The 27,692-nt window shown below is 44.6% G+C and overlaps 4 protein-coding genes across 35 annotated transcripts in view; 3 read left to right on the top strand and 1 right to left on the bottom strand.

The window, feature by feature from the left end:
• Nucleotides 1-2,192, bottom strand: part of KNTC1 (kinetochore associated 1) — a 33,228-nt gene extending 31,036 nt beyond the window's left edge. For 2 of the 6 annotated variants that reach the window (XR_009622645.2, XM_087880322.1), the window contains exons 1-2: nucleotides 1,191-1,453; nucleotides 281-429 (exon numbers count right to left, since the gene is read on the bottom strand). Coding sequence is in view for 4 of the 6 variants with exons in the window: in XM_087880322.1 (XP_087736448.1) it covers nucleotides 281-412 (132 nt within the window). In the remaining 2 variants the exon portion in view is untranslated. Of the gene's footprint in view, nucleotides 1-280; nucleotides 456-1,190; nucleotides 1,454-1,829 lie in introns of those variants that run through there. The other 4 variants (XM_087880325.1, XM_087880326.1, XM_087880324.1 and 1 more) reach the window with 4 other exon arrangements.
• Nucleotides 1,910-10,625, top strand: RSRC2 (arginine and serine rich coiled-coil 2). Of its 9 annotated transcripts, none has more exons than XM_087880354.1 (11): nucleotides 1,934-2,072; nucleotides 4,008-4,164; nucleotides 4,541-4,584; nucleotides 5,306-5,383; nucleotides 6,722-6,934; nucleotides 7,793-7,957; nucleotides 8,092-8,214; nucleotides 8,537-8,616; nucleotides 8,852-9,084; nucleotides 9,424-9,513; nucleotides 9,977-10,625. In XM_087880354.1, the coding sequence occupies exons 4-11, from the start codon at nucleotides 5,376-5,378 to the stop codon at nucleotides 10,157-10,159; spliced, it is 1,095 nt and encodes a 364-aa protein (XP_087736480.1). In that variant the 5' UTR covers nucleotides 1,934-2,072; nucleotides 4,008-4,164; nucleotides 4,541-4,584; nucleotides 5,306-5,375; the 3' UTR covers nucleotides 10,160-10,625. The 9 variants fall into 9 exon arrangements, with proteins under 9 accessions (XP_087736478.1, XP_087736480.1, XP_087736481.1 ...); XM_087880355.1 differs by having other exon boundaries at nucleotides 7,814-7,957; XM_087880352.1 differs by lacking the exon at nucleotides 5,306-5,383 and having other exon boundaries at nucleotides 1,910-2,072; nucleotides 6,744-6,934; nucleotides 7,814-7,957.
• Nucleotides 10,626-11,421: 796 nt separating this feature from the next.
• Nucleotides 11,422-19,906, top strand: ZCCHC8 (zinc finger CCHC-type containing 8). Of its 6 annotated transcripts, none has more exons than XM_087880351.1 (14): nucleotides 11,422-11,864; nucleotides 13,023-13,065; nucleotides 13,377-13,445; nucleotides 13,966-14,071; nucleotides 14,265-14,342; nucleotides 14,656-14,759; nucleotides 15,411-15,476; nucleotides 16,249-16,309; nucleotides 16,416-16,558; nucleotides 16,766-16,908; nucleotides 17,286-17,410; nucleotides 17,918-18,001; nucleotides 18,129-18,243; nucleotides 18,600-19,906. In XM_087880351.1, exons 1-14 carry the CDS (start codon nucleotides 11,705-11,707, stop codon nucleotides 19,241-19,243), a joined length of 1,941 nt encoding a protein of 646 aa, XP_087736477.1. In that variant the 5' UTR covers nucleotides 11,422-11,704; the 3' UTR covers nucleotides 19,244-19,906. The 6 variants fall into 6 exon arrangements, with proteins under 6 accessions (XP_087736477.1, XP_087736475.1, XP_087736472.1 ...); XM_087880349.1 differs by having other exon boundaries at nucleotides 11,438-11,864; nucleotides 16,246-16,309; XM_087880346.1 differs by having other exon boundaries at nucleotides 11,451-11,864; nucleotides 16,246-16,309; nucleotides 18,429-19,906.
• Nucleotides 19,907-21,641: 1,735 nt separating this feature from the next.
• Nucleotides 21,642-27,692, top strand: part of CLIP1 (CAP-Gly domain containing linker protein 1) — a 57,495-nt gene continuing 51,444 nt past the window's right edge. For 6 of the 14 annotated variants that reach the window (XM_087880332.1, XM_087880336.1, XM_087880333.1 and 3 more), the window contains exon 1: nucleotides 21,656-21,793. The gene's annotated coding sequence lies outside the window, so the exon portion shown is untranslated. Of the gene's footprint in view, nucleotides 21,794-23,647; nucleotides 23,702-27,692 lie in introns of those variants that run through there. The other 8 variants (XM_087880328.1, XM_087880330.1, XM_087880341.1 and 5 more) reach the window with 3 other exon arrangements.

Raw genomic sequence — 27,692 nt, forward strand, 5'->3', positions numbered from 1 at the left:
CAATAACTAATGCACATTGCAGCTATAGATCAATGGCAGTCCTCAGGTTACAACCATAATGGAGCCTGGAACTTCAAATCTGGGTGGTACGTCCCCTTCCTCGGGTTGGTCATAACTTTGAAGTCGCTAAGTGGCAGGTCATAAGCCAAGGACAACCTGTACTGTTATATAATAGAGTTGTAGGGCTGTGCATTTCCTTTTTATAGTTGCTAGATCTTTGGATTGAAATTAAAAAGAGACCTCACAGCAGCTTGTGATGGGGTCCTTAAGGCTGTGCTACCTTTTGGGATGAGGTTATTTTCACCAGCGTGTTCATCTGATAGAGCGCGCTTCCACATTCTTGCCTGGAACATATGCTCAGCTGCCCGCTGCCCGTATCGTCACTCGTCAGGAGCTCAACGTCGTCCCACATCTTTGGAGGACGATGTTCTATCCGGCGAAAGTCGGAAGACAAACTATGAGGCCATAAAAATTTAATAATAACCAATTTCGTTGTATACAGGATGTACAAGGACAATAAAGGCTTTGAACTTTAATGCGTATTAAAGCCAAGGAAGCTTTTCAATGCAGATCTGGGTTTGCAACGCTGCAGGATCCACCCTGGATCGATCATTGGGACCTGGTGAACCCACCCAGATTGAATCCTTCAACGTTATGCTGGGACACATATAATTCCCTTCATTTGTGAGTTTGCAACGGCACAGATTTATTCACGGAACCGTTCCTCAATGCAGGAAAGTTAGGATTTTTGTCTTTTTTTTTTTTTTTACCTGAATGTCCAAATCTCATCTCGCTTCAAGCAAGCTGCCTGGACTTTTAATGCCCATTAAGAAGCATGATCAATAATTTCCACTCCATGCTCCAGAGCTCCCTTTCTCTACAAATAATATTTCCCCCTTTAACCCGCAAATAAGCACCCGCACAAACACTCAACGGCCACAGATGATGATAATAATAATAATAATAATAATAATAATAATAATAATAATAATAATAATAGTAGTAGTCCTTTTTCTGGATTGCACCTCTCTTGATTTAACCATGGACTTTTTTTTGCAAAGCCTGTTTAAGTGACATATTTAAAATCAAAGCAAAAGAGAAGTTAGCAAGCAAAACGGGCATGCACATCCCAAAATACGGGGCGGGGAGGCGAATTTGCGCAAGGCCAGCGGAGTAAGACCGTTCAGTACTTTTTTTTTTTGCAAGGAGGCAGCCAGGCAGATGTCCAACCGGTCTCTTCCAAGCTTCACCGGGTGAACTCCCACCTGCCACCCAGCTCTTACAGGCGTCCGGCAAGGCTAGCCCACCGGCGGGTCACATCTACCCAATGACGCCGCTTGGAAGGAGGCGAGGGAGCCGCGCGGCCACCAAAGGTTCAAATGGATCTTTTGGATTTGGCGGGAGTTCTCCCTGCCGTCCGCAGGAGGGGCTTAAGCCGGCTACGGCGCTCCGCAAGGGCCAAACTTCCTCATGCGAACGGCGGGCCAAAGCCGGAGAGATAGGAAAAGTGGCAGAGGTGTTCTCTCCGTCGTGGTTTTTCTTTGCCTTAGGTGAGGGCGCTCTTTCCAGGCTCTCTCGCGCGGTCATTCCCAATTCATCAAGGGGCAAAACTGAGGAGGATCGGGCGCAACCGAGAAAAATCGCTCCCACATATCAAAGGAGGCTATCTTCTCTTTATGAAAGAAAAAATGGGAAGAGAGCGACCGGATCATGTTGAAATGTTTAAATGTGACGGCTCCTTATTCGGAGGCCGCCCCGTCTTCTTTGGGGCAGGAAAGCCTTAAAAAAAAAAGAACCAAAGCAGGGAAATCACAGCCTCCCCACTCTACCATGTATATCTCTAGGCTCCCCTCGCCCGCGCAGGCGCAGCGCCGCTCTTCTGCCTCCCGCCGCTCTCCAGGCTACATCCGGGCATATCGCAAGCAGGGGGCGGGGCCGAGCTGAGAGGGCTGATCGCCCAGTCGGTTACGGAGGCGACGCGCGTCGCTCGCTGAGGGCTCGAAGCCGCGGAGGAGCCGGAGGTCCCGCTCGGGGCCCGCTTCCCCCCCCCCAACCTGCACCCCGGCATGGCGGTGAGGCTCCCCCGAAGGCTTCCCGGGCTGGCGGAGGGCGAGGCCCAAGCGGCGGGCGGAGCCGCCTCGGGTAGAAGGCGCCAGACAAGATGGCGCCCGGCCGCCATGATGGGCCTCCTTGAGGGGGGAGGGGGAGGAGGGAGGCGGTACCCCCCCCCAGCGCGGCTTCTCGAAGCTTCTCCGGCGGCCTCTGGGGGGGGGGTCCGGGGCGCCGCTCTTGGCACCCTCATTGGGGAGAAGCGAGTGCCGGCATCCCCACGTTGGGCTGACACGCCTCATACCCGTGTGGATGGTGTGGGGGGGGGAGGACTTTTTCTGGGGTTAAAGCGCGTAATGTATGTGGATGGATAGAAATAGATAAAAAAAAGAAATAGAGACATAAAAGAGAGAGAGATAAAGGTATATAAAAAAAGATAAAAGATAGATTAGATAGATAAAAAAGACAGATGATAGATAGATATGATAGAAATAGATAAACAGTCATATTGAGGTAGATGATGGATTGATAGATTAGATAGATATAGAGGTATATAAGATAAAAGATATAGAGATAAAAATAGAGATAAATAGATAAAAGGTGTATATAGATACATATAGATACATATAGATACACAAAAATAGATGTGTGTATGTATATATGTATGTGTATGTAGATATAGATGTATATATATATATATACATAAGCATATTTACATATATCTATGGATCTGAAGCCTTTTTAAAGCAAATTTTATTATAGGATGTAAATGATCAATGTGGAAAAGAACAAGGTGTGTTTATGGATGCAAAGGCTTGGGGGGGTTAGGGTTTATTATGGGATATGGAGAGGAAATCAGTCCCATTTGTGGCTCTTTTATAAATATAGCTCTTAAGAAAAGAAGCTGGCATGCGGGGCGCGTGTAAATCTTTCACATATGGCTGTTTATGTGTGGCAGAGATTGGGGTTGCTAAAAAAAAGTGCCAGTAGGACAATTTGGCTTGTGCCCTCTGTAGCTGCTCCAGATGGAAGAGGAGGATGCTGAGTGTAAGGCTATATTAATTATTCTAAGGTATCTTTTAGTGACCCTGGGGTTCTCAGGGGAAAGGAAAGGGAGGGGGAACTCTATCTTTATTTGTATTTATCAACCCTTTATTTGTATTTCTTCATGTTGTGTTTTCCCTTTGACTGTTTTGACTGTAATTTGTGATTTACAGGGTAACCAAGGTGGGATGAGTAAATTTGCAGTTGAATTAATGGCATAAGTTCCACCAACTTTCTGGGTGGGGGGTCTATTAACTTTAGAGGGGCTTGTATTCTGAGTAAATATTTTAACTTGGACATCAGAGACTTCGGAATAAACACATGATATAGGTTGCATAAAACTAAATATTTAGGAGCTTATGGTTCCTTAGCAGTTATTTAGAAACAAGGCTTTTTATATTTTTATCGATCAGTTGATAATGCCATTGTAATGGCATATAATGCTATTCTTAGTTGCCAATGTTAAATGTTGTTTGTGACCTGGTTTTAAAGCCCTTGGGGTTGTACAGCTCCAGTTAAGTGCTATGCTGTCAGCTGGGTTTTAATTTATTTGGAATATTCCTAAAATATAAACAGGTTTTCCAAGTAAAGCACCGCAGTCATAAAATCCTTTGCATTTTTTCTACCTATCTAGTTATTCATTCAGCCTGATAAGAAATTATTTAATGACAAAATTGTATTATTTAGTCTTTGCTGCAATAGTCATGAGGGTAATTTAGTTTCTAGAGGAAGCTATTAAAATAGCTGTATACTTTAGTGTGAAGGAAGTCGGACATATCATTTATTGTAGTTAATGTAATATGTGCTGTAGATTGAGTAATTTAAAGAACTTGAGATAATGTCCCATGGCTGTCGGAAGAGTAGCAGACAGTCACTGTACTGCAAATATTAAAAGTTATTTCATTTTAAATTAGGCTAGTGATTCTGAGCGAGAGGCAAATCCTCCAGAGAAATCATCTCCTGAGAGAGAGAAGAAAAAGGAACGATCAGATGCATCCAGTTCACCTAGAACTTCAAAACACCATTATTCAAGGTCACGTTCCCGATCAAGAGAAAGAAAACGAAAATCAGGTATGAAAGTCTCTACCTGTTTGTTAAATTTTGCTTATGGACACACCCTTGTAGTTTAATTTTAATGGTTGCCGTAATTAAGGTAGTCATTTGTTGCAATCTCTCTCACTTTAAAATAAACTTTAAAATAAATCAATTCAAAATGTAAGTCCTAAGTGATAGCATTCTATATTCAAGATAGAATGGTGAATTGACTAAAGAGACCTTAGAATTATGTTGAGCCTTGTATGAGGGAAGGGGGTTGGGAATATTAACAGTTCCAACTATTCTAAATCTGTAAAATAGCTTAAGCATTATCGTTGGGATTGGAGTGTATGTAGATGGAGATGATTTTTTAAAACTATATTGGATGACTAATAGATGCTTTCTTCTTTAGATAATGACGGAAAAAAATACAGAAGTCGGAGCAGAAGCAAAGAGGTAATTAATACTTTGTAGTGCTTGGGTATTTGTGCAGGACATATTTACAAGTATGTCATAGCATGTATAAATCTTAAAATATAATTGTCTAAATGGTAAGTACCAAAAAAAAAAAAAAAGTAAATTCAGAAAGTGCTTGGAGTGAGAAGCATGAATGAAACCAACTTTATAACAAAAAGGTAATAGTTGACCAAAAAAAAAAAAAATCAGGTGGAGATTTATTGTGGAAAATATCATGATAAAAATTTTAATATAATTGATTCTCACAGAGCTTCCATTCACCAGAGTTCAGCTAAGTATTTGCAAAATTCTTTGCCATCTCATTCCACCTCGACCCTGAAGTTTTTGTCACTCTTTGGGTGAGGACATAATTGGAGTTCTCCTGTGGTGGGGTTTGTCCATACAACAGGAGTCCCAGAGATAGAAATAAATGGTTTTGAAGGCAAAGCGAGGGAATCAAGATGAGATGAAGCCATTGTAGGAACATTGCTAGGGGAATGGCCGGCTTCTGGTGCAGAGGTGGTTTCAGTCCAGGAGCATCAGCAGTAACTAGAAAATTCTGCTAGAGAGAGCTTTAGATGAAATTTCTTTAGGTGGGATCAGAGACTTTTTCCCCCCTTTGCAATGGAAGCTCTGTTTAAAGAAAAGTAGGAGAGTATTTGTGAAATTGACTATATTGTTTAGATCACATGATAACATTTCTATAATAAATCATACTCAGCGTGCTAATGCGCGAAGAGACTGAACTGAAGACGCTCCAGACTCAGATAGCAAAATTATAAGCCTACTTCATGATAAGGTAACTATTAGTCACTCATATTTCCCTTGCAAAGAAATTTAAATCAGTTTTATTGGATATAATAGTGTTTTTAAAGTACATGCTATATGTTTAGAAGACTATTCCGTTATGTTTTCAAAACGTATTTCCCTCATAATGTAGAAATCGTTCAAACTAGTTAAGAACTGTACTGTTTTTGAACTTAAATTCCAGGGGAATAACTGCCGCTAGAATTTGATTGTTGATGTTTGACCCAATATTTTAGGTAATTGTCCTAATTTGTAAAGAACTAATTAAGTAAAGGGTTATTCCTAGTTCTAGTAATTTTACATGTTCCAAAAAGGAGGAGGATAGAATAATATGGACATCACACAGTATTGGAAAAACATCCACCACAGTCCATGAATATGCCTCTACCTTGGCAGTTGGATTTGTTCCATCTTTGTGAGCTTTTCCCATGTTCAGTATGTAACAAAAAATACACTTTACGCTCCTCCTTTAATCCTCAGTCAGTATCCAAATAGTTTCATATTAAAACTTTAGCCATAAAAGTTAAAATACTAATAATTGTGGTGGCTTAACATTTAGAATAAGATGGTGTAATGAATGAATAAATAATGGTTGAATTATATGTATATAATAGAGGCTTTGAGTGAGGTTAATAGAACCTGGAAGACATAAAGAATTACATGAAAATATTAGTGTGCAATTGCTTCTAAGTGTCACTTCCAGTACAATTTCTAGAGAAAAATGTATCTGAGTAGTAAAAGTACAGAAAAGGAAAGTTGCAGAGAATCTTTACCCAAATTTTAGAGACCTATACACTGAATGGTAAAGTGTCTTACAATAGAGCCCAGATTGTTGCAGATTCAAAGCATGATCCAATGGATCCATGATCCATTGAACGCTGGTTACCTGACAGACAAGGTTTTAGGCTGGTGATCCACTGTTTCACCAAACCTCAGTTTGGCCATTGTAGGAGGATGGCCGGTAAATCTCCTGCCATGTTGCTAGATGAGCTTTTTAAAAATTTCTATGGGTTGCCGAGAGAGCAGCGTGTTTTCTTTTGTGGACGAGGCCATCAAGCCCTCTCAGAACAGCTGTTCCATCTCTTGATGTGAACCTGGCTTTTGTGGCAGGAGATGTTTTAACCTTGTGGAGCAAGATTTAAGTCAAGCAGGGGGGTGGGGAATGGTAGGGTCACCTCTGCAACGTTGCATAGATGGTGGTGGTGTTAAAGATATCTCAGTTGACGGGGGGCCACGCTCCTAAGGTTACTAATGTTGCATCATCAACAACGTATCATTCTTGATCTTCTAATGCCCATACTAACTCTCTGTTGCACTATTTTCCTGAAAGAACCAACTTCTTCTTAAAACAGGCACGAAGACATGGGTCCAAAGAGAAGTCCTCCAAGAAGCACAGACCTGAAGAGCATAACGACAAAGACCACCCTGCAGATAAAGGGAGGGAGAGCCTGAACTCTTCGGAGAATGGCGAGGATCGGCACAAGCGCAAGGAGAGGAAGCCCTCCAGGGGACGCAGCCATTCAAGGTCTCGTTCGCGGGAAAGGTAGACGCATAGTTTCCTTCCATGTTACTCGTTTGGAGAGGATTCGGGAGATGGTTGACCCCACTCACAAAAGAAGGGGAACCTTGAGTTTGCCTACTTGGTGAATGTTTTGTCTCCTAAACTAACGTGCAGCGGTGGTAGAACATTATGTGTCTTTGTAACTGGATTTTGTGGTCACTACAGATAGTCCTCGACTTAACAATTCACATAGCGATTACAAGTCCATTGAAAAATGTGACTTAAAACCATTGTTCACACTTATGGCCATTGCAGCATCCCCATGGTCATGTGATTTACATTCGGATGATTGACAGTTGACTCACATGACAGTTCCAGGTCCCCGGGGGGGGGGTGTCACATGATCCCCTTTTTCCATCTTCTGACAAGCAAAGTCAACGGGGACGCCAGATTCACTTAGCAACCGTGTGGCTAATTTAACAACTGCAGGGATTCACTTATCAAATGTGGCAGAAAAAGTCGTAAAATGGGGCGAAACTCAATTAACTGATTTCTCACTTAGCAACATTAAATGTTGGCTGGGCTCAATTGTGATCATAAATTGAGGACTACCTGTATTTGTTTCTTCAATCTAGATCCAAGCTCTTCTTCTTAACTAGATTGGGGATCTCTTGGCTTGCTTTTCTTACAATACTTACGGCTTAACTTCTGCCACTGATTTTTCTGTAGTACGGCAATGCTGCACTCATTCCAGGGGAATACCTGCTAAATAATAATAAGCCTAAAACTTTCTCAATTATCTTTTTTTTAAAAAAATATACTCTAAGCAGAACATAATGCAGATAATGCTTTTATTTGCGGGTAATTAAATGGAATAGTCAAACTTGGAAACGTTAACAGGGATTTGGCGTGTGATTCCAGGCGGCACCGTAGTCGAAGCCGCGATAAAAAAAAATCCCGCTCCCGAAGTCGAGAGAAAAAGCGGCGCGTGAGATCGAGATCTCGATCCAAATCCAGACACAGGCATAGAAGTCCCAGCAGAAGCAGAACCAGGAGCCGGAGCAGGTGTGTTGATGCTTTTTAGATGATAAAATGTAGAGGGAGTGATGGCGAATGGGAGAACCTGCTGTTCAGGCTCGTTTGTGGTCTGATAATTAATTGTGAAGACAGGAAAAATGAAACACTGTGGTTCTGAACAGGGAAAGAAAGAAGAGACCCGAAAAACCACGAAGGTTCAGCAGAAGTCACAGCCGAACTCCAAGCCCCCCGCCTTTCAGGGGGCGAAACACAGCGATGGATGCCCAGGAAGCCTTGGCCAGGAGGTACGAGACTCTCCTCCCAAATGTTCAAATATTTTGATTGTAGTTTTTGTAAAATGGTTTTCATCACACACACACACACACAATAATTGCTGTGCAACTGGAAGTGGGAAAGTATTTCAGCCCCTTTGTCTTTCTCATCAAATGTATCTGTCGAAATCGAACTAAGAGGCAGCAACAGAGAAAAGGACTAGGTAATCTTTGACTTGTGTGCAGCTTTTTCAGCTTCTCCTTTACTGTTTTGTTTCTGAATGAACAGTACAGTACTGAGGTGGGGAAATGAGAAAAAAAACCTTTTCACATCTTTCTGCATTGTTATTTCTAGGTTGGAAAGAGCAAAAAAATTGCAAGAACAGAGAGAGAAAGAACTGGTTGAGAAGCAGAAACAACAGGAAATGGTTGCCGGTAATTGAACTTCCCTTTAAAATAAATGGAGATAGTAACACTGCACCACTTTATTTCATTTTGATCTGTCTCTAGAGACTTTCTACTCTTCTACCATTTTTAAAAATACCAGTTACGTATTTGGACAAGAGCTGATAAAGACTGTCTACCAAAAGACATTGTACCATTTTTTATGGCTTGTAAACTTGGCGTATCAGATGGTGCCTTTTGAAAAATAATATTTTGTTGGTTTCAGCGGCAGCTGCCACCGGCGGGTCAGTCATCAACGTCGCAGCTCTCCTGGCCTCCGGGACACAGGTCACTCCTCAAATAGCCATGGCAGCTCAGATGGCAGCCCTGCAAGCGAAGGCTCTGGCCGAGACAGGAATAGCTGTTCCCAGCTACTACAACCCAGCAGCAGTGAACCCCATGAAGTTCGCCGAGCAAGAAAAGAAGAGGAAAATGCTGTGGCAGGGCAAAAAAGAAGGGGTAATTAATTCTCCTTGCGGCTTTATCTTTGGTTGGTTACCCGTGGGGAAGTCTGCACAGTAATGCTTTCAGAGGCAGACACCTGGCTGTGCAGCTGACGACACGGAGTTTTGGGATTTTTAAGATGGAAATAGCTTTGAAGGGCTCATTCGCAGGGCCAGTAATAGCCAAGCCGATACAGTAACTAGATGCTAAATAAGCCCTTGTACTGAAAGTTGTGGGGGGGGAACCATGAGAGGGGGTGAATGGGTTAGAGTTGCTATATGTTGATTTTTCTTTTCTAGGATGAATAATATTCTATATGCAACCTAAAAAAACCTCCCTACTTTGTTTTTATAGGATAAATCACAATCTGCGGAAATCTGGGAGAAACTGAATTTCGGAAATAAGGACCAAAATGTCAAGTTTAGGAAGTTGATGGGTATTAAGGTAGGTGTTTCTAAAATTAGCTTTGTCTTTACGCCAGAAAGATCAGCATGAAGAGACCTGTGTGGTCTTGGAAGGCCTACAGGCTATGAAACAAAATTTCAGAGCAGTACATGGAGAGAAGTCACATTCTCGAGGTAGCTGGAGATAAGCTCAAACAGTGGGAAAATACAGATTTGGATTAAAATGATCTGGGGATCTGATTACATTGTGTATACACCGCAAGAACCCCACCAACTTTTCAGAGCAGATCTGGAAAACCTCAGGTGGGGAAAAACTGCTTGTGCTCCACTGCTTGGTAACTGGTAAAAATTATGGGAGCATCAGTAGAGACTTTTAACAGCAAAGCTTCCTTTGTAGCCGAATCTTTGTTGTCTACTATTGTTAAGCTGGGTGCCGTGTATCGGAGCAGAAGAGTAGAGTTTGGTGACCCTTTCGGTTGATGCTTTTCTTCTGTTTCTCCTAGAGCGAGGAGGAAGCCGGGGGTAGCAGTTCAGTGGACGAGGAGAGTTATAAGACTTTGAAACAGCAAGAAGAAGTCTTCCGCAATCTGGACGCACAGTACGAAATGGCCAGGTCACAGACACACACCCAAAGAGGAATGGGGTTGGGCTTTACGTCTTCAATGCGAGGAATGGACGCCGTTTGAGGAAAACGCCTTCGGACAGCTTTGAGACTCCGACCAAGATTCTGTGGTTGAGATGTTGGCTTCCTCATTCACCGAAAGCTGGCGTCCTAGCTTGCATGGGTGTTAACATTGACTTTAATTTATTGACATTACAATTTTTTTGTAAATACCAGATCAGTGATAACTGGTGTTCCATGTTGTAATCAGGTTATTATGCTCACTTCCATTGTACGCGCCAGAGCTCCGGAAGGACGCTTCTACTTCTGTGGTTCTCAAGACAGAACAGCCGAGGGTGAACTCGCCACACGGATATTTTGTGTCCACCACCGTCTCTCTTGTGTACTTTTTGTACTTTAAACTTGTACAGTTATTTTCAACTCTTGGAACATAAAACACATTGTGTTGGTGTTAAAAACTAGCAGATCGGGCCCGTGGGTACATAAATGCAGTGCAACAACCTGGTTAATAAAACATGTTTTTTTCTCTAGTAGTATTGTATTTAAGTTTAGTGGATAGTGGCCATTTCACAGTGGGATTTAATTTCACAGAGTATATTTTTTAGATAAATGCTCATCCTGATACAGGAAAGTAGAGGATAGAATTTTAAGTCAGTAGAGGATAAATACTGCAGATTATTTCTTAGCTATATCAAAATACTACATCCTAATGCTCCTCTCTCTCATCCAACAATTCTTTCCTCCCTGGTTTAAGTAGTTTTGTTCTGTGGAAGCTCTGATTGAATACTGTAGAGACAAACCCCTTAAAGATGCTGGATTTCTTTATAGCCATTGCCAGATTAGGAAGTATTTAATGCCCCCGCTGTAGTTCTCAGTCCCCACTTTGAACCTGTTATTAAAGGGTTTAAGATTGAGAGTAATCCATCCTATGAAACCTCAATATCTCTCCACGCCCAACAGAGGCAGATTGAGAATAGGGATGGCAGAGGGATTAAAATTCCCAACGTATTTGAGGATCGCAAATGTTCAGAGTTGCAGTTTTATTCGGAATTTGTGGCCGAAAACAAAACCCAGGAGGCTGTGATGGATGATATCCGCAGAGGCAGTTTTATTCTCAAGAGTAGCAGGTGCTGATCCTATTCCATTAAAGCCTTAGAAATACAAAACATGCATGGTCTGTTCTTAAATAACATTTTGATATTTCTGCACGCCCATCCCTGGTGCGTCTTTAATTGCGGGCACCCTGTCCCATCATCCTGGGCTGGAACGAACACCAAGCAGCCACAGCCCTTCCCAACCTGGCAGCGGAAATGCTCCTCCGCTCCCAGCATGCCCCGCGTCCAACTACAGCTCCCGGCATCCTCGAGGCCCCCCCCCCGCAGGAGCCAATGGGCAGCCGGCGTAACCGTCGCCCCGTTGCATGCCGGGCGCCGTAGTCTTGCAACGCTGAGAGGCGGAAGAAAAAAAAAGGCCTCGGCCGAAGCCCGGGACTGGGTTGAACGGTGGAGGCCGGTCCCGAGCGCCTTCTCCGGGGCCTCCCCGCGACGGCGGAAGCGGCGGCCTCCTCTTTCTCGCCCACCGCGCCTCGCCTCGCCTCCCGCGCGCCAAGATGGCGGCCGAGGTGGACTTCGGCGACCGCGAGCTCTTCCAACAGCTGGAGGCCGACGAGGAGGCGCCCGCTCTGGGGCCCGGCTCGGCAGAAGAAGCGGCGGAGCTCCGCGAGCGCCTGAGGGACTCCGAGGAGACCGTTAGGCAGCTGCAGGCGGAGAATATCCTGCAGCTGGGCGAGGGCAGCGCCGCCCCGGCTGGAAAGGCCGCCTCCGCCCCGGCTGGGAGCGCCTGACTGGCCGGGCGGGGAGCGGCCTTCCTGGGGGAGAGGGAGGGAGGGAGGGAGGGGTCCCTGGCCGCCTTCGCTTCTTCCCCCCATGGGATTCCCTCCCCCCCAAAAAAAAATCCGGATTAAGTACAGGTAGTCCTCGATTTACGACCACAGGGGGGGGCAACATATCGGTTGCTAAGCGAGACATTTGCTGAGTGAGTTTTGCCCCGTTTCACGACCTTTTTTTTATGCCACAGTTGTTGTTAAGTGAATCACTGCAGGCCTTCCGTTAGTCACATGGCTGTTAAGGGAATGGGGCTTCCCCCATTGAGTATGCTGGTCAAGAAAGTCACAAAAAGGGGATGGCGTGACACCCGGGACGCTGCAACCTTTCATAAGTACAAGCCAGTTGCCAAGCGTCCTAATTTTGATCAGGGGACCACGAGGATGCTGCAACCAACCGGTCATAAGTCACTTTTTTGGGGGGGATGCTTTTCTAACTTCGAATGGTCACTAAATGAAAGGTTGTAAGTCGAGGATTGCCTGTACATAGGAAAGCCGTTTGGGGGACTTCGGGCTGCTCCCCTCACAGGGTTGTTCTGGGGGGGGGGGAAGTAGGCAGTGGGTTTGTTTTATCAAATTTATAGACATCCTATCTCACTCTCAGAGCATCCCTGGGTGGGGTACAATTAACATAACCATGTATACATATTACATCTTGGTAAAAGGCATATAAAAATATCATAGGAGGATGGAATAATTTAAAGCTAAATAGCAGGAGGGAAGAGCCTTCAATGGGCTAATTTATAAAGTAATAATAGTGGGATAACAACAATAATAATAAACTAATCCCAAATTTGTGTGGCAAGTAATAAAGTAACCCCAAATTTGTGTGGCAAGCTCCAGGCAAGTAGCCAGAACCAGGTCTTCAAATTCTTTTCAGAGGCCAGGAGGGTGGGGAATTAGGTATTTTCTCTACCTTGAGTCATATGTAAAAAAAAGATGGGATAAAATAATAATGGAGGAGGACTGGGGACAGGAGGCTGCAGGGATTCTCCTGGCTTCACTCTCTGTTTATCATGCCTTGCAATTCCTTAACCATTTTCACATCAGGAACTCAGAAGAAAACTGAACATCCTGACTCGACCAAGGTAGGTTTCACCCTCTCAATTATTTGCAATGTTTTGGCCAAGCAGAGGCTCTTCACATAGATTTATAATCGTGGGCCAAGGCTGTGAAACGCATGGACATTGAGAAGAGATTTATGTGAGAGATTGAGGGAGGAAACCAGATCTGATCTCTCTCCAGATAGCTCTCAAAAATATCTTCGTAGTGTAAAAATAACAGAAGGTAAAATAGAAAATGAAAGACTTGTAATAATCTGAGGAATTGACACTAAAGTTATTCCGTAAAGGTCAGGAAACTACTTTCGTATTGTAAGCTTTATGCTTTCTTTTTTTAGTGGACTAACCGTGGATGGATTTGATGGGCCTTTGTTACAGATCTTGTTCATGAATAATACTGTTTCAAAGTGAGTACCTTCCTTGTATTGGCTGAGTTCGTTTTCAGAATGGTATGCATCTTAGACTAGAAGACTTGCGGATCCAGATTTACAAGTGTGCTGGATCCCTGCTAAAAGAGATTTTCCATTAGTAGCTACCCATGTTTGGTAGATTCGTGTTTTTCACCGTTTAAGAAAAAATAGAAGAGACTTTGTAGTAAGTCTTTGCAGTAAAGGAGGGAAGACATTTTTTAAAAAATAGTTTCCATTTATCAAAGATTTTAAACGTTTGAGATTTGTTTCTACATGCAGTATGAAAACAAATCTGAATTTGTTCAATGCTAGCAGGAAGTTTTTTTTTTTTAAAAAAATACCTGTATAGCTTTCTTTTTGGGAATTCAATCCACCTATTCTTTTGACGAGAGAACAAAAACACCAGCATTCATTATGTATAAATGCAATATCAGAAATCCTTAATCTTGTCCTGCTGGCTTTAAAAAACTAAATAGAACAACTGATCCTTTCTGTATTTTGATAATCTGTTATATAGGCAATATCATCAAGAAGTAGAAGAGTTTGTATCCAGTTTAGTTCAGAAATACGAGGAGCGGCGGAGGAGTGAATTGGACAAGACCTGCTTCAATGTTAAGCCGCAGGTATCTGTTGATGGGCTTATTCTTTTATAAAGTTCTTTTCATCATGTGAAAAGAACTTTATCGTTGCTGTCTTAGATATCACCTGTTTCTGTTCATGGGGCTGGTCCATCACAAACCCCTCACTGTGCTGAACTTGATTGAAGAATTGAAGAACGTTGATTTAACTTTGTAAACTTGATTTTCATTTTGTTAGCCTTCTAGCTTTGTCCTGGAAGAGGATCATAAAGTAACAAGCTCAAATGTGTCCAAAAAAGTCAAAGAGGCTTTTAGCGTAAGTTCCTTTTTGTTTCTGTGTTATGAGTGCTTTGAGTTTTTCTAGTTTATGGCATTAGGAAATGATTGGTAACTGATAAAAATGATCCATGTAAATTTCATTTGTTGTTGTTGTTCTTAGTCCTGTAACTTTGTTTTTCCATTAATTGGTTGAACATATAAATACTACTTGGGAATCTCCATATTCTCAAGCCATTTATTTAATGTACTTAATTATGTCAGAACTTAATATTTGTGAAATATTTAAGTACATTTTCAGTATGATGTTTTAGTCTGATTAAAATACTGACACTTTTTGACTCTTTCTCCAGGTTGTAGGAAGTGTTCTCTATTTTACCAATTTTTGTCTTGATAAACTGGGGCAGCCTATATTAAATGAAAATCCTCAGCTCACAGATGGATGGGAAATACCCAAGTATCCTATTTAGTTAACTGTTGTTCCCTTTTCCTGTCAAGCCTTGCTACTTAATGCAATAAGTCTTAGTGCCCTTAAGTCTCTCATCATTTGTTTGAATGAAATGTTTCCACAGGGGGGATTTCTTGCTCTGATTTAAAATGCTGTCACATCTTAACGTTGCATTTCTGAAAAGGTAGGGGACTGGCATTAACAGAATAATAGAGTTGGAAGGGACCTTGGAGGTCTTCTAGTCCAACCCCCTGCTCAGGCAGGAAACCTAGACCATTTCAGACAAATGGTTGTCCGATCTCTTCTTAAGAACTTCCAGTGTTGGAGGACTCACAACTTATGGAGGGAAGCTGTTCCACTGATATAATTGTTCTCACGGTCAGGAAATTTCTCCTAGGTTGCTTCTCTCCTTGATTGGTTTCCATCCATTGATGATCCATTGATCAGACAAAATTTGCAGACAAAAAGAAACATCCAGTCTTGAGACTGATAAGCTTTCAGACAGGGTTTTATCATAACGTAGCGGATAATAATTCTGATCGTGCCCTGTTCTGAAAAGCAATTTGTGCCTTTTGGGTGGTGGCTAATATTATCTAGGCATACAAACCCTACGATTGCATTTTGCTTGATACGATGGCAATTCCTTATTGAATTCTTAAGATACCAGCAAGTTTTCACGCAGATTCTTTCTCTAGATGGACAAGAGATACAAGTAAAGTCTAAAAGGTTTGTATTTCTTTAAATCTACAAATGTTTCTGGTTTTATTTTAAAAAGTATGTCTTGTGATAGGTTAGTAATAGATAGGATTAGGGAGGGAAGTAAAAAAAAAAGCCCAGTTTACTTCGTAATGTAAATTTTTCAGGTGGACTTTAAATGGCGTAATGGAATATGAGCATATAAAAAAGAAAACGTAGATAACATTTATGTCCTCAAATCTCCACAGAGGTATATAACAGGGGTTTTGATGGCCCCCTGTCTCAAGAGAAACAGAATCTTAGAAACTCCTGTCACAGGTGGCCTATAGAATGTATTTTTTATCTCAGTTATAGGTTCTGTCTTCCAGCTCAAAACTTTAATAAAATGTTTATTTTTCTTTGGTTCGCTGTTGAAAAAGCATGGCTGTGAATATTCCTTGGCAGCAATGCAAAAATTGTGGTGCAACACTTAAGAGCCACACTATTCCTCACTGCCTGCCTCACAGTCGGCTTAGAATTTGTCCTGGCATCCAGTGCGTGACTATCACTTATTCATTTGACATCAGATTTCGTTTGGTCATTCATATATCCAGTACCATTTCATTGCCGTGCTGGTGTGACTTTTTCCACCTTTAAAGTTGTAATTGGGCATTATTGATTTGCTCCTTTTGTGCTGCTACATCTAACGAGGCACCAAGAAGATTAGAGCAAGTGTTTTTTTTTTTATAAAAAAAAATAGCCACTGAGAGACTGTCAGTAGCTCTAAATGTGTGCCTGTGTTTGTGTGTTTTTAATTAAGCAGACCCAAATCTCACTGTTTCAACTGTGGCTCTGAAGATCACCAGATTAAAGATTGCCCAGAGGTAAAGACATATTTCAGTCTGTGCTTTCCACAGCCTTACCGGCGGCTGCTATTGTGCTTGGTAGCACCCTGATGGTCTTTGTTTTTCCCTCCTATCTTAATTTTAGCCACGAAACTCTGCCCGCATAAACGAAAAAAGAAAAGAGTTTATGGACGCCTGCGGAGAAACCGGCAGCCCAAATTTCCAGCAGAGATATCACGCGGATGAAGTGGAAGAGCGGTTTGGACGCTTCAAACCAGGAATAATCAGGTACAGGTAGACCTCGACTTAACGGCCACAATTGAGCCCACAAATTCACTAAAAAGGGACACAAAGAAGGAATATCCAGATTCAGCGATTTCTTTACCTAACTCTTATCGTGCACGTTTTCTCAGTCGGCAGTCGGAAACCAAATTGCCAAACTGTGGCTCAATTTCGTTGTGTTTTTAACCAGACCTCCCTTCCCACTCCCCACAGCGAGGAACTCCAGGATGCCCTCGGTGTCACCGAGAAGACGCTTCCTCCCTTCATCTATCGCATGCGGCAACTGGGTTATCCGCCAGGCTGGCTGAAAGAGGCAGAGATGGAGAAATCTGGCTTAACGCTCTACGACGGGAAAGGTAAAAGGGGTTGAAGACTCTGTTTGCTTGTACAAGCCGGCATTCTGGGAGTTGGCCCAACATCTTAAAGGTGCCTAGGTTGAAAAACATTGGCATCTTGTTCACATGGAAGGGACCTTGGAGGTCTTCCAGTCCAACCCCCAGTTCAGGCAGAAAAGTCTACTCAGCCTTGGACAGCCTGAGCTTTTTTTTCAGCCCAGTTTCAACCTGTGTCTAATTAGCTGGTCAGGGGAGCTTGTTCCTCAGAGCTCTTGTAAGGCCTTGTTCAATTCATTAAAGGCGTTCCCGCATTCCAGCCTTCGGTGTCAAAACGGCCCGGAGCAAGAGAACGTATTTTGCCAGTCATGTCTTCCACGACTGATGTTGCTTTCTTACAGCATCGCCCAGCAGTGAGGCCGAGGAGGAATCTCACCCACATGAGAACCCGTGTGTCTCTTACGATCTCTCCAAGTTGATCAACTACCCGGGTTTTAACATGTCCACCCCAAGTGGGGTGACAGACGTAAGTGCCCGTTTCCTTGCTGTTGTCCTGCCCTTCCACCTCTAGGATGTCATGCCGGCTCACTTTTACCGCCATTCACAGTGTACCACTGTCACACAATCACCATTTATAACGTTTTTTGGCTGGAAAACTTTCAGTTTTTTTGCTTTTGTTTTCCAGCCAAAAAAAAACCAAAAGATCTTTGCAGACAATGGATTCACATAACAACTGCGGCAAGAAAGGCTGTAAAATTGGCTGTGTGGCGGCCTGCTTAACAACCTGCACAGTCATAAGACGAGGAGTATCTGTAGCTCCTAGATTGTCTTAAATGCCTTCGGGAAGGACTGCCGGAAAGACAGTCTGTGTTTATCACAGCAATGCCTTTGATTAGAGTTCATTCTTTCTTGCCTCCGTTCTTTTTATTAAAGATAACACAGCAAAGCTCTGTTGCGTGTATATAAAGCTCGGACATTTATTCTTTGATTTTCTAATAGTTTCCTTCCTTCATTTTTTTGTGGGGGAACACAGGAATGGAGGATGTTCGGCTCGGTACCTCTTCAGCCATCCCAGCAGAAAGAAATTTTTGCTCATTATCTTACCACTTATCATTCGGTGAATATTTTTAAGCACACTGGTCTATTTTCCCAGAACAAAACCTTCTTTTTTTGGGGGGGGAGGGGGTTCCCCTCTGGGGTTCTTAATTTCTCTCCTTTGTTTCTGACCCCCCCCCCCTTTTCAGGCCAATCTCAAATCCAGGCACAAAAGGTCTCCCTCTCATCAGAGCTCCCATCATTCGAAACGGCAGAAAGGAACCAGCGCCGATGTCTCGCCAGCCGACATGGAGATCGACTCTGGTATATCTTTCCTCTTAAAAAACACGTCCCCATTTTTAAAAAATTCACTCCCTTTTTGCTTTTTCCCTTCAATTCCATGAGCTCCCAGTAGAAACCCACCGTCATTTGTTTGAAGCGCCACCCATCTTAGCTCCAACTTGAGTCAGGCGAGTGATTAAAGACGTTTGCTCTTTTCCTCCTTCCAGATCTAGAAATGCCCCATAGCTCTCCCGCTTACGATGGCTTCCACTTCCAACCTCCGTTGCCTCCGGGGTCTCCGCTGACGGCCACTCCCCCCCCTCTGCCACAGGGCACCCCTCCAGGTAGTCCCCCCAGCCTGACTCCTCCTCCTCAACCGCTGTCTTGTGTGCCAGCAGCCCTGCCTCGCGACACCCCGCCTTGGACGCCATCTGCCCCGCGACCGGAGGATTCCGCCATGGATGAAGACACCTTGACCCTGGAAGAACTGGAGGAGCAGCAGCGGCTGATTTGGGCGGCCCTTGAACAGGCAGAGAGCGCCAACAGCGACTCGGACCTCCCTGCCGTGACTCCCATGGCCGGCAACTCCGGGACGTCGTCCCCCTGCAGGACGGAGCCCTCCGTTCCCCTGGAGGAAGCGGCCCCCCAGCAGCTGGAGGTCTCCAAAGCTGAACCCGATGACAAACCTGAGCAGATACCCCAGACTACCGAAGAACCTGGTCCTCAACAGGCCATTGAACTGGTGGATTTAACAACCGAGGCGGAAGCCATTCCCACAGACTCTGAAGGCCAAGGCCAAACCTGCTCCTCGGATCCCGCCGGCCACCTGAATCACAGCGACGCCCCCGCGATTCCCGATGCCAGCGAGCCGCCCTCCTCCAAACCCCCCGGCCTCGTTCCCGACATGAGCAAGTTTGCCGCGGGAATCACCCCTTTCGAATACGACAACATGTCAGAGTCCACTGGGACTTACCTCCGAATAAGGAGCGTGCTGAAAAAATACCCAAGAAGCCAGCTGAAGAATAAGAAGCTCTCCCTTTAACAGCCCGACTCGGGCCAGGGACAAAAAAACAAACAAAATCAGGATTTGGGTGCTTTCCCCTTAAAGCACAAATCAAGAGCAGGAGACGGAAATCTGGGGGGGGGGGGGGTTGCATTCTTCCTGAAACCAATTTATTTTTTTTTTTAAATAAAAATGTCTGGGGGACGGGCTTCCATTTTGACCTCGAACCAGGACTGATACTTCCACAGATACACAAAAGTTTTGTGAATCTTCTCCAATCCTGCATTAAAGATACCCCTGAATTTTTTTTCTCCCCCCAACTTGGGGTCAAAATACATCCTTGCCTCTCTCTACCAACCGAGGTTTTTGTCTCTGCCAGACTTGTGCTTTCCACAGGGAGCTGATAGTTCTTGAAATACATTTACTGTCCGCGGCTTTTGAAAGGACCTCGTGTTTGTTTTTTTTTTTAATGTTTCCCCTCAAATTGTTGTGGCGATCCGACGGGAATAATCAGGGATGAATCAACCATTCTCTTTACATCCTTTTTTAAAAGTTTTTTTAAAGTGATTTAGGGGATTTACTTTTTTTTTTTTTTTTTAAACGACACTGGCTTTTTGTTTCGGTAACATCGTCATCTTTGAACTTGCTGTACATATATTTGTGCTTGTGTACAGGGGTTTAATAAAAAGATTTTTTTCATAACTTTTGTGTACATATGTAAACCTTGAAATGGGCTTTAGAAAGCCTATTCCTGGAAAATGAAACTTCTAGCTTTATTGAGGATAAATATTGTGTTCTTTGTGCTGTTTTTTTTTTCCCCCTCTGTGCCTTTTTAAGGGAGTTACTGCAAAGGAAATTTTGCGGTCAAAAAGACAGAAAGCCATAAATAACACTCCCCGATTTAATCCTGCACGCATGGAAGAATTAGCTGTTTATTCAGTCGTCGTTTCCAATGTGTTTCATCTCAGGTTCCTTGCAAGATATTTAGACGGCCTTCTCTCCGTTCCCCCAAAGGTGTTTAGGTCCAGAAAAAGGTGTGTATAATTATTCTTTTCCCCACCCCTCTCTAACCTTGCGTGACCCTGCTCCTGATACCCAATGACCCCGTAGGATACCTACGAATGATCTCCTGTCCTTGAAGACCTGATCATCCAAAACAGGCCCCGTGGTTTGAAAAAAAAAAAAAAACTCCACCACCTCACTTTCCAGCGATGAATGTCTTGATGTACAAAGCCACGCCAAATATTCTCTTGCGGATTCCAACGTGTGGTTTTAATTAAACGTTCAAGGCTGGTAGGGTGGAGTTAAAGCAAAGGGGCGTCTGGCTTTAATGAACAGAGTTTTTAATGGAGTGGATGGGTTTGAGCTTCGTTCAAACTCGCCCAGCCTCCGACTGGCTTGCCTGGACAGGAGAGGGCCCTGGCTGTTCACACCTCTCTTTGTGGGTTGTTCTTTTGTTTTGTTTTCTACCTTTATTGAGAGCTCTCTCTCCTCCTTTTCATCAAATTTGTACAATGTGAGTCTCTACTTAGTCCAGGGCTCTCCAAGCTTGGCAACTTTTAAGACTTGTGGACTTCCAACTCCCAGAATCCCCCAGCCAGCAATGGCTCCTGCCCAGATTGGAGATTGGGGGTGGGGGAACCTGGGAAAACCAGGCCTCTCCAGGAGGGAAGGAGACTTAATGGGAGAGGAAGAAAGGAGAGGAGGAGGAAGGGAAGGAAGAAGAGGAAGGAAAGGAAAAAAAAGGAAAGGGAAAGAAAGAACAGTTGGAAGGGACCTTGTAGGTCATCTAGTCCAACCTCCGCCCCCCCAAAGCAGGAGACCCTACACCATTTATTTATTTATTTATTTATTTAATGAGATATGCCGCCTTGTCTCCAGCCGGACTCAGGGCGGCTCACAGCAGTAAAAAAACATCTAATGAAAAAGTAAAAAAAAAAAATTAAATCCAAATCTCATAATTTAACAGAAGTGCAATTAAGACTAACAAGTTGAAAATTAAAACCCCCATCAGGCGTTTCTGACAGGTGGCAGCCCAGTCTCTCCTTGAAAGCTTCCAGGGAGGAAGCTCCCACAACTTCTCTTGAAGGCAAGGAAGGAAGAAAGGAAAAGGAAAGAAAGAAAAGGAGGGAAGGAAAAGGAAAGAAAGAGGAAAAGGGAAGGAAGGAAAAGAAAAAGGAAAGAAAGAAGGAAGGAAGGAAAAGGAAAGAAAAAGAAAAAGGAAAGGAAGGAAGGAAAAGGAAAGAAAGAAAAGGAGGGAAGGAAAAGGAAAAGGAAAGAAAGAAAAGGAAAGAAAGAAAGAAAAAGGGAAGGAAGGAAGGAAAAGGAAAGGAAAAAAGAGGAAAGGAAGGAAGGAAAAGAAAAAGGAAAGAAAGAAAAGGGAGGAGGAGGAGGAGGAGGGAAGCAGGGGCGGCGGGCAGCCTCCTTCCCTCCCTCCGCCCGCCCTTCCGCAGTCCCCGCCTGGCGGCCGCCCCTGCCCGCCCCTGCCGCCGGGAGGGAGCCGCCAGCAGCGCCGACGCGCCTCGCCTCGCCTCGCCTCGCCTGGCCGGAGGAAGAGGAGAAGCGGCGGCGGCGGAGGAAGCAGGGCAGGTAGGCAGGCGGGTGAGGGGCTTGCAGGGGGCGAGTCGGGGGTCTTGGCCGCTGGCGGCGCCCGGGAGGAGGGGCGGGGGGCGCCTTTGTGGGGTCCTCGGGCGGGGGGCGCGCGGGGCCTTTCGGAGGCAGGCGGGCGGCGCCCCCTCCCCAAGTCCTGGGCCCTGCAGCCCCCTCCCCCCCGCTTTGTTTCTGAGGGGGAGGGCTGGGTTGGGGGCTGTGGGAGACACCTGGAGCCCGGCCTCCTTTGAAAAGGGGCTGGAGACGGGGGTGGGGTCTTCCCTTTTGGGGTCCCTTCCTTGGAGAGGGGCTGCTGGGCCCCAGAATGTGGGGGGAGGGCAGCCAGGACAATGGGGGGAGACCAGGCCTGCAGTGGATAGAAGGGGGGGGGGCTGAGGAAGCCCAGGGCTTGCTGGCAATTGTTCCCTTATGGTTAATTTGGGGAGGGGGGGGAGACACGTTTACTGAAGGGAATTGGGGGGAAAAAGCTGCAGGCAGAGAAGGTATTTTTCTTTTTCCTAATTTGCCCCCCCCCGTCCCCCCAATCCCAGATGGGGGTGTGGGTGAGAAAGACAAGCTCTGGTCTTAGGAAGGGTTTCGTTTTGGGGTGTCTGTGAAGATTTGTCCCCCCCACACACACACACACACCTGGCGTGTGCAAAGAGGGTGAGGGGAGCTTATGGATGTGAGGATTTTGACTTTGTCTCTTTTGGGGGGCTTGTGAGTTGCCCTGAATTCTGCTCCCCCCCCAAATGGGGGCCCTGTGAATCTTTTCAGTGGGGAAATACCATTAAAAGGGGGGCGTCTGGTGGTCCCTTCTGAGATCAACCGGTTGTCCGAAAAGGGGTCACTAGATTAATCCAGGCTTTCTCAACTTTGGCAAGTTGAAGAGGGGTGGACTTCAACTCCCAGAATCCCCACGGCTGACTGGGAATTCTGGGAGTTGAAGTCCACTCCTCTGGGAAGCCAGGCCTTTTGGGACCCCCGGGCTAAATTAGGGGCATCCAGAAGGCAAATGCAGGGTGGGGGGCATTGCTGGTGGAGAAGCCAGAGGGCTGCAAATCAGGGAGGTGCAGGCAGAGTCCAAGGGTGTCCTTCCTTCCCTCAAGGGGTCCCATTGGGGTGTAGGGCAAAAGAAAAACCGGGGGTCCCCACATTCTTTGATTTACCCCCTTGATTTGTGGGAAGATTGTGCTCGGTCATCTGATCTGCTGCCACATAGGATGACATCTGTGCTGCAAGGAAAAGAAAAGAAAAGAAAAGAAAGGGAAGAGAAAAGAAGAGAAGGAAAGGGTAGAAAGGAAAAATAAGGGGGGGAGGGAACGAAAGAAAGGGAGGAAGAGGAAGAAAGGATAAGAGGGAAGAAAGGAGGAAAAAATAAGAGGGAAGGAAGGAAAAAGGAGTGAAGGAAAAGGAGGAAGGAAGGAATAAGAGAAGAAAGGAAGAAAAAATGAGGGAAGGAAGAGAAGGAAGGAAGGAAAGAAAGGAAGTAAAAATAAGGGAGTGAAGGAAGAGGAGGAAGAAGGGAAGAAAGGAAGAAAAAATGGAGTGAAAGAAGAGAAGAAGGGAAGAAAGAAAGAAAAAATAAGGGAGGGAAAGAAGGAAGGAGAAACCATAGAGAAAAGCCCCCCACTGCTGTGCCAGCGGCCCCCAGGTTCCCCCCTCCCCCCCGGGCCTTGGCCTGGCCAGCTCCTGGGGGTCAGCGGGAGCGCCATCTGAAGGGGGGGGGAGATGCCGCAATCAACTGGTGTGAGTTCTCGCATGACATCAGTGGGGGGGGGGTTGGAAGCCTCATTGGCTGAAGGCGGCAGGCGAGAAGCTGACTTCCTTCCTGCCACGGGGGTTTAAAAGGTTTATTTGGGACGTCCTTGTCCAGAACGGCCAGAATTTGGAGCAGGGGCACCCCAGGTAAAGGATACCGAATTGCATGCCTTGATTTGCCGGTTGCTTAAATGCGAAAACTGCGTTTTTGTGTTGTGTTTCAGGGACTTTTTCTTGTGACTTCACTTTATTCTGTCACTCTGGGAGACAGACAGGCGTACGGTTTTCACACTGATATTTTGCAATGCCGGATGAAAGCCTTCTGTTCGTGTTCAGCGGAAGCTGGTTTGTTGCGTTGTTGTGTTTTCTCCAGCTCCTTCGGACTTTCCGCATTAGTAAAATATTAGGAAAGGATAGCTTTCTTTTTCGTGTTCAGCAAGGTGGATTTTGTGTCTTCTAAAGCATAACGTGCATTTTGTGCGGGAGGTAAATACGACCAAAAGCTGTAGGATAGCCTCGTGAATAATATTTAGGCTCTTGAGATAAGAATCCAAAAATAGTGACATTTTAAGGAATATCAGCAGAGAAATTGATTTTGCAGTAAATAAAAACGGGCAAAGCAATTCCTGTCTTGTATTATATCATCCTTTAACCTCATAGATCTAGAATATGTTTGTGTGAGATGCTATAAAAGGAACACGTTCGTTTCCTCTTGCACTTTGAAATGGAGGTACCCATTATCAGTGTTGTGCCAGAATTCAAAAAAATGTTTGGGCTTTATCTGGCCTTTGTAATTTTGGGAGGGGGTGGGGGCGATATCTTTAGCTCTGCAAAAGAGGGAAAGGCATGAGAAATTTAATTTTCCTAAGGGAAGTTAAGTAAGAAACAGTCTAAATAAAATTAAGTGTTTGGAAAGCTGCAATTAACCTTGTAGTTGAACTGTTTTAAGGTTTTGCATTTAACCTCAACCATTTTGGATGACAAAGAATTACCAGAAATATTCTCATTTTCCCCCACTTTGTCTACTTAGGAAACATCTTACACTTTCACGCTTGCGATATTCCTATCTTAGTGGGATGAGTTTCCTAAATAAGTGGAGTTGCCAGATTGCATTCTGCGGAGTGAAGCCAGTTTTGAGCTCCCGATGCAGAGGCAACTCCACGCCCGTCTTCATTAGCGTCGATGAAATCAAAATACAGGTTTTGTAACTCACGACATTGCCATTATGAAACACAACTGGAGGTGGTGGCAGCGAAGGTATTTCTGCCCCGTGATTCATGCTTTTATTGCGTTGCCTCTTTTGCAGCAAAACATTATCAGCACAGGTAGAGTTGTCGTGATTCCCTAACGCAGGTAGTCCTCGACTTACGACCGTGAGGGCCCCAGAATTTCCATCGCTACTGAAGGCAGCTGTTCAGTGAGTTTCGCCTGATTTTGCCACGGTGCTTAAGCGAAACACTGCGGGTTGGTAACTGAATCATAAATATATGCCGATTGCCAAACGCCTAGATTTTGACCGTCAGAATGCTGTGATGGTTGTAAGTCTGAGGACTGGTCATAAGTCACTTTTTTTCTGTGTTGTTGTAGCTTCAGACATTTGTTAAACAAATAGTTGTAGGTCAGAGATAGATAGACCTGTCTAAAGATGGGCATACTTGCAATGGTACATCGTTTTCATTACAATCTCTTGCTTTGGGATCCTAGCCAAGACGTTCTTATAATACAGGTAGCTCCTCAACTTATGACCGCAATCGAGCCCAACATTTCCATTGCTAAGTGAGACATTTGTTAAGAGAGCCTCGTCCCCATTTTACGACCTTTCTTGCCACAGGTGTTAAGTGAATCAACAGCAGTCGTTAAATTAGTAAGATGTTTGTTAAGAGAATCCGGCTTCTCCACGGAGTTGGCTTTGTCAGAAGGTCGCAAAAAGGGGATTTGATGTGACCCCGGGACATTGCAGCTGTCATAAATGCGAGTCAGTTGCCCAGTGTCTTGAGTTTTGATCACATGACCATGGGGGAAGTTGCAAAGGTTGTATAAGGGTGAAAAACGGTTGTAAGTTGCTTTTTTTCCAGTGCCGTTTAACTTCGAACGGTCACTAAACGTACTGTTGTAAGTCAAGGGACTACTTGTAAAGATGGCAAGTGAACTTGATTAGATGTTCCTTGTACCTCGGATGTCTCCATAGGAAGCTGTAGGACTCCCACGTTCTTTGCCAAAATCCCTGCAGGCATCAGATACCTGGGAGGGGCGCTAATCGGTTCCACCTTGTTTTTGCATTTAGGAAGGATTTTTAAAGAAGATTCTTAACTCCTTAGAAGGTGCTTTAAAAAAACCCACATCTCCCACTTCCTTCCATATGAACTTCAGAGGTATTCATTTGCATGCTTTTTGGGGTTTTTTTTTTTTAAAGAGTGTAGGGTGTATCCACTATTGCAGGGGTCTCCAACCTTGGCAACTTTAAGACTTGTGGACAGCAACTCCCAGAATTCCTCAGCCAGCTTTGCTGGCTGAGGAATTCTGGGAGTTGACGTCCACAAGTCTTAAAGTTGCCAAGGTTGGAGACCCCTGCACTGTTGTGTCTCCTGACCTGTTTCTTCCTTGCTTGGGACTGGCAGAAGGGAAATCTCATTCCCACCCACCCCACCTGTTTTTCAAGCTTCTCTCCAGCTTTTCTTTTCCCGGACTCTGCTTGAAATGCAGGTGAAAACAAAAATGATAAAATTCACAGAGGCTTTGGAGACGGATCCTTCTAAGCTGCTACTCAAAAGTTTGATCTCCTCCTTCGTTCAGTTGCAGTTCTGGAAATTGGCAGAGGAAAAGCAGGCCTTGGGTGTCACCTCTGGCATTCCTGACCTTTGGAATTGCGATCGGTTTAACTGGTTTTTTGTTTTTTTAAATGGGCTGGGCCTTGGACGGGATCTTTTTGGTATTCCGACACAATGCCTGGGCTTGGTGCAACCTATTTTTTTTGGAAAACAGAAAGGAAAGAGCTGCAAATTCCCATTCTTGACTCGCCTCTGAAATAGCAACTTCTCCTCCTCATCCGTTCATCCCATTCAGAGCAGAACACAAGGAGGACTAGAAGGCAGGTAGATGAATTTCTGGCTCAGGACATTTTTTTTCCCCTTCCTTCACTTTTGTCAAGTCTAGTGAAAAGAAGGAACAGGTTTCCAATATCTACAGGGCTGCCCCAAAGAAGAGGGGAATCAAACTACCATGTTTCCCCGAAAATAAGACCCTGTCTTATATTTTTATTTTGAACCCTGAAATAAGCGCTTGGCCTTATTGCCGTGTGCTCAAAAGCCCAATTGAGCTTATTAGCAAGGGATGTCTTATTTTGGGGAAAACGGGGTATTTTCCAAAGCACCTGAAGGCAGGACAAGCAGCGGATGGAAGATTGCAAATCACAGCAGTTGTCAACTTACGACAGTTCACTTAGTGAACGGTTCAAAGTTACAACAGCCCTGGGGGAGGGGGGCAGGGCGGGGAATGACTTATTGCCATTTTTCACACAACCATGGCAGCTTCCGAAACAGTCAATATAAGTCGTAAGGATACCAGCAACAAGGTTACAGTCATACAGTCATAAGTAGGAGAAGATGGGTGATAGGAACGATGAGAAGATTTAATAGTAGTGCAGACTTAGTAAATAGTTTGACAGTGTTGAGGGAATTATTTGTTTAGCAGAGTGATGGTGTTTGGGAAAAAACTCTTCTTGTGTCTAGTTGTTCTGGTGTGCAGTGCTCTATAGCGTCGTTTTGAGGGTAGGAGTTGAAAGAGTTTATGTCCAGGATGCGAGGGGTCTGTAGACATTTTCCCAGCCCTCTTTTTGACTCGTGCAGGATACAGGTCCTCCATGGAAGGCAGGTTGGTAGCCATGGTTTTCTCTGCCGTTCTAATTATCCTCTGAAGTCCGTGTCTGTCTTGTTGGGTTGCAGAGCCAAACCAGACAGTTATGGAGGTGCAGATGACAGACTCCATCATTCCTCTGTAGAACTGGATCAGCAGCTCCTGGGGCAGTTTGAGCTTCCTGAGTTGGCGCAGAAAGAACATTCTTTGTTGTGCTAACCATGTTATTAACTTAACAACGGTGGCAAAAAAAGTCGTAAAACAGGGCAAAATTCACTTAATAAAT

Source organism: Pantherophis guttatus, chromosome 17, assembly GCF_059756535.1.
Source record: "Pantherophis guttatus breed Tessera chromosome 17, ASM5975653v1, whole genome shotgun sequence".
Lineage (NCBI taxonomy): Eukaryota > Metazoa > Chordata > Lepidosauria > Squamata > Colubridae > Pantherophis > Pantherophis guttatus.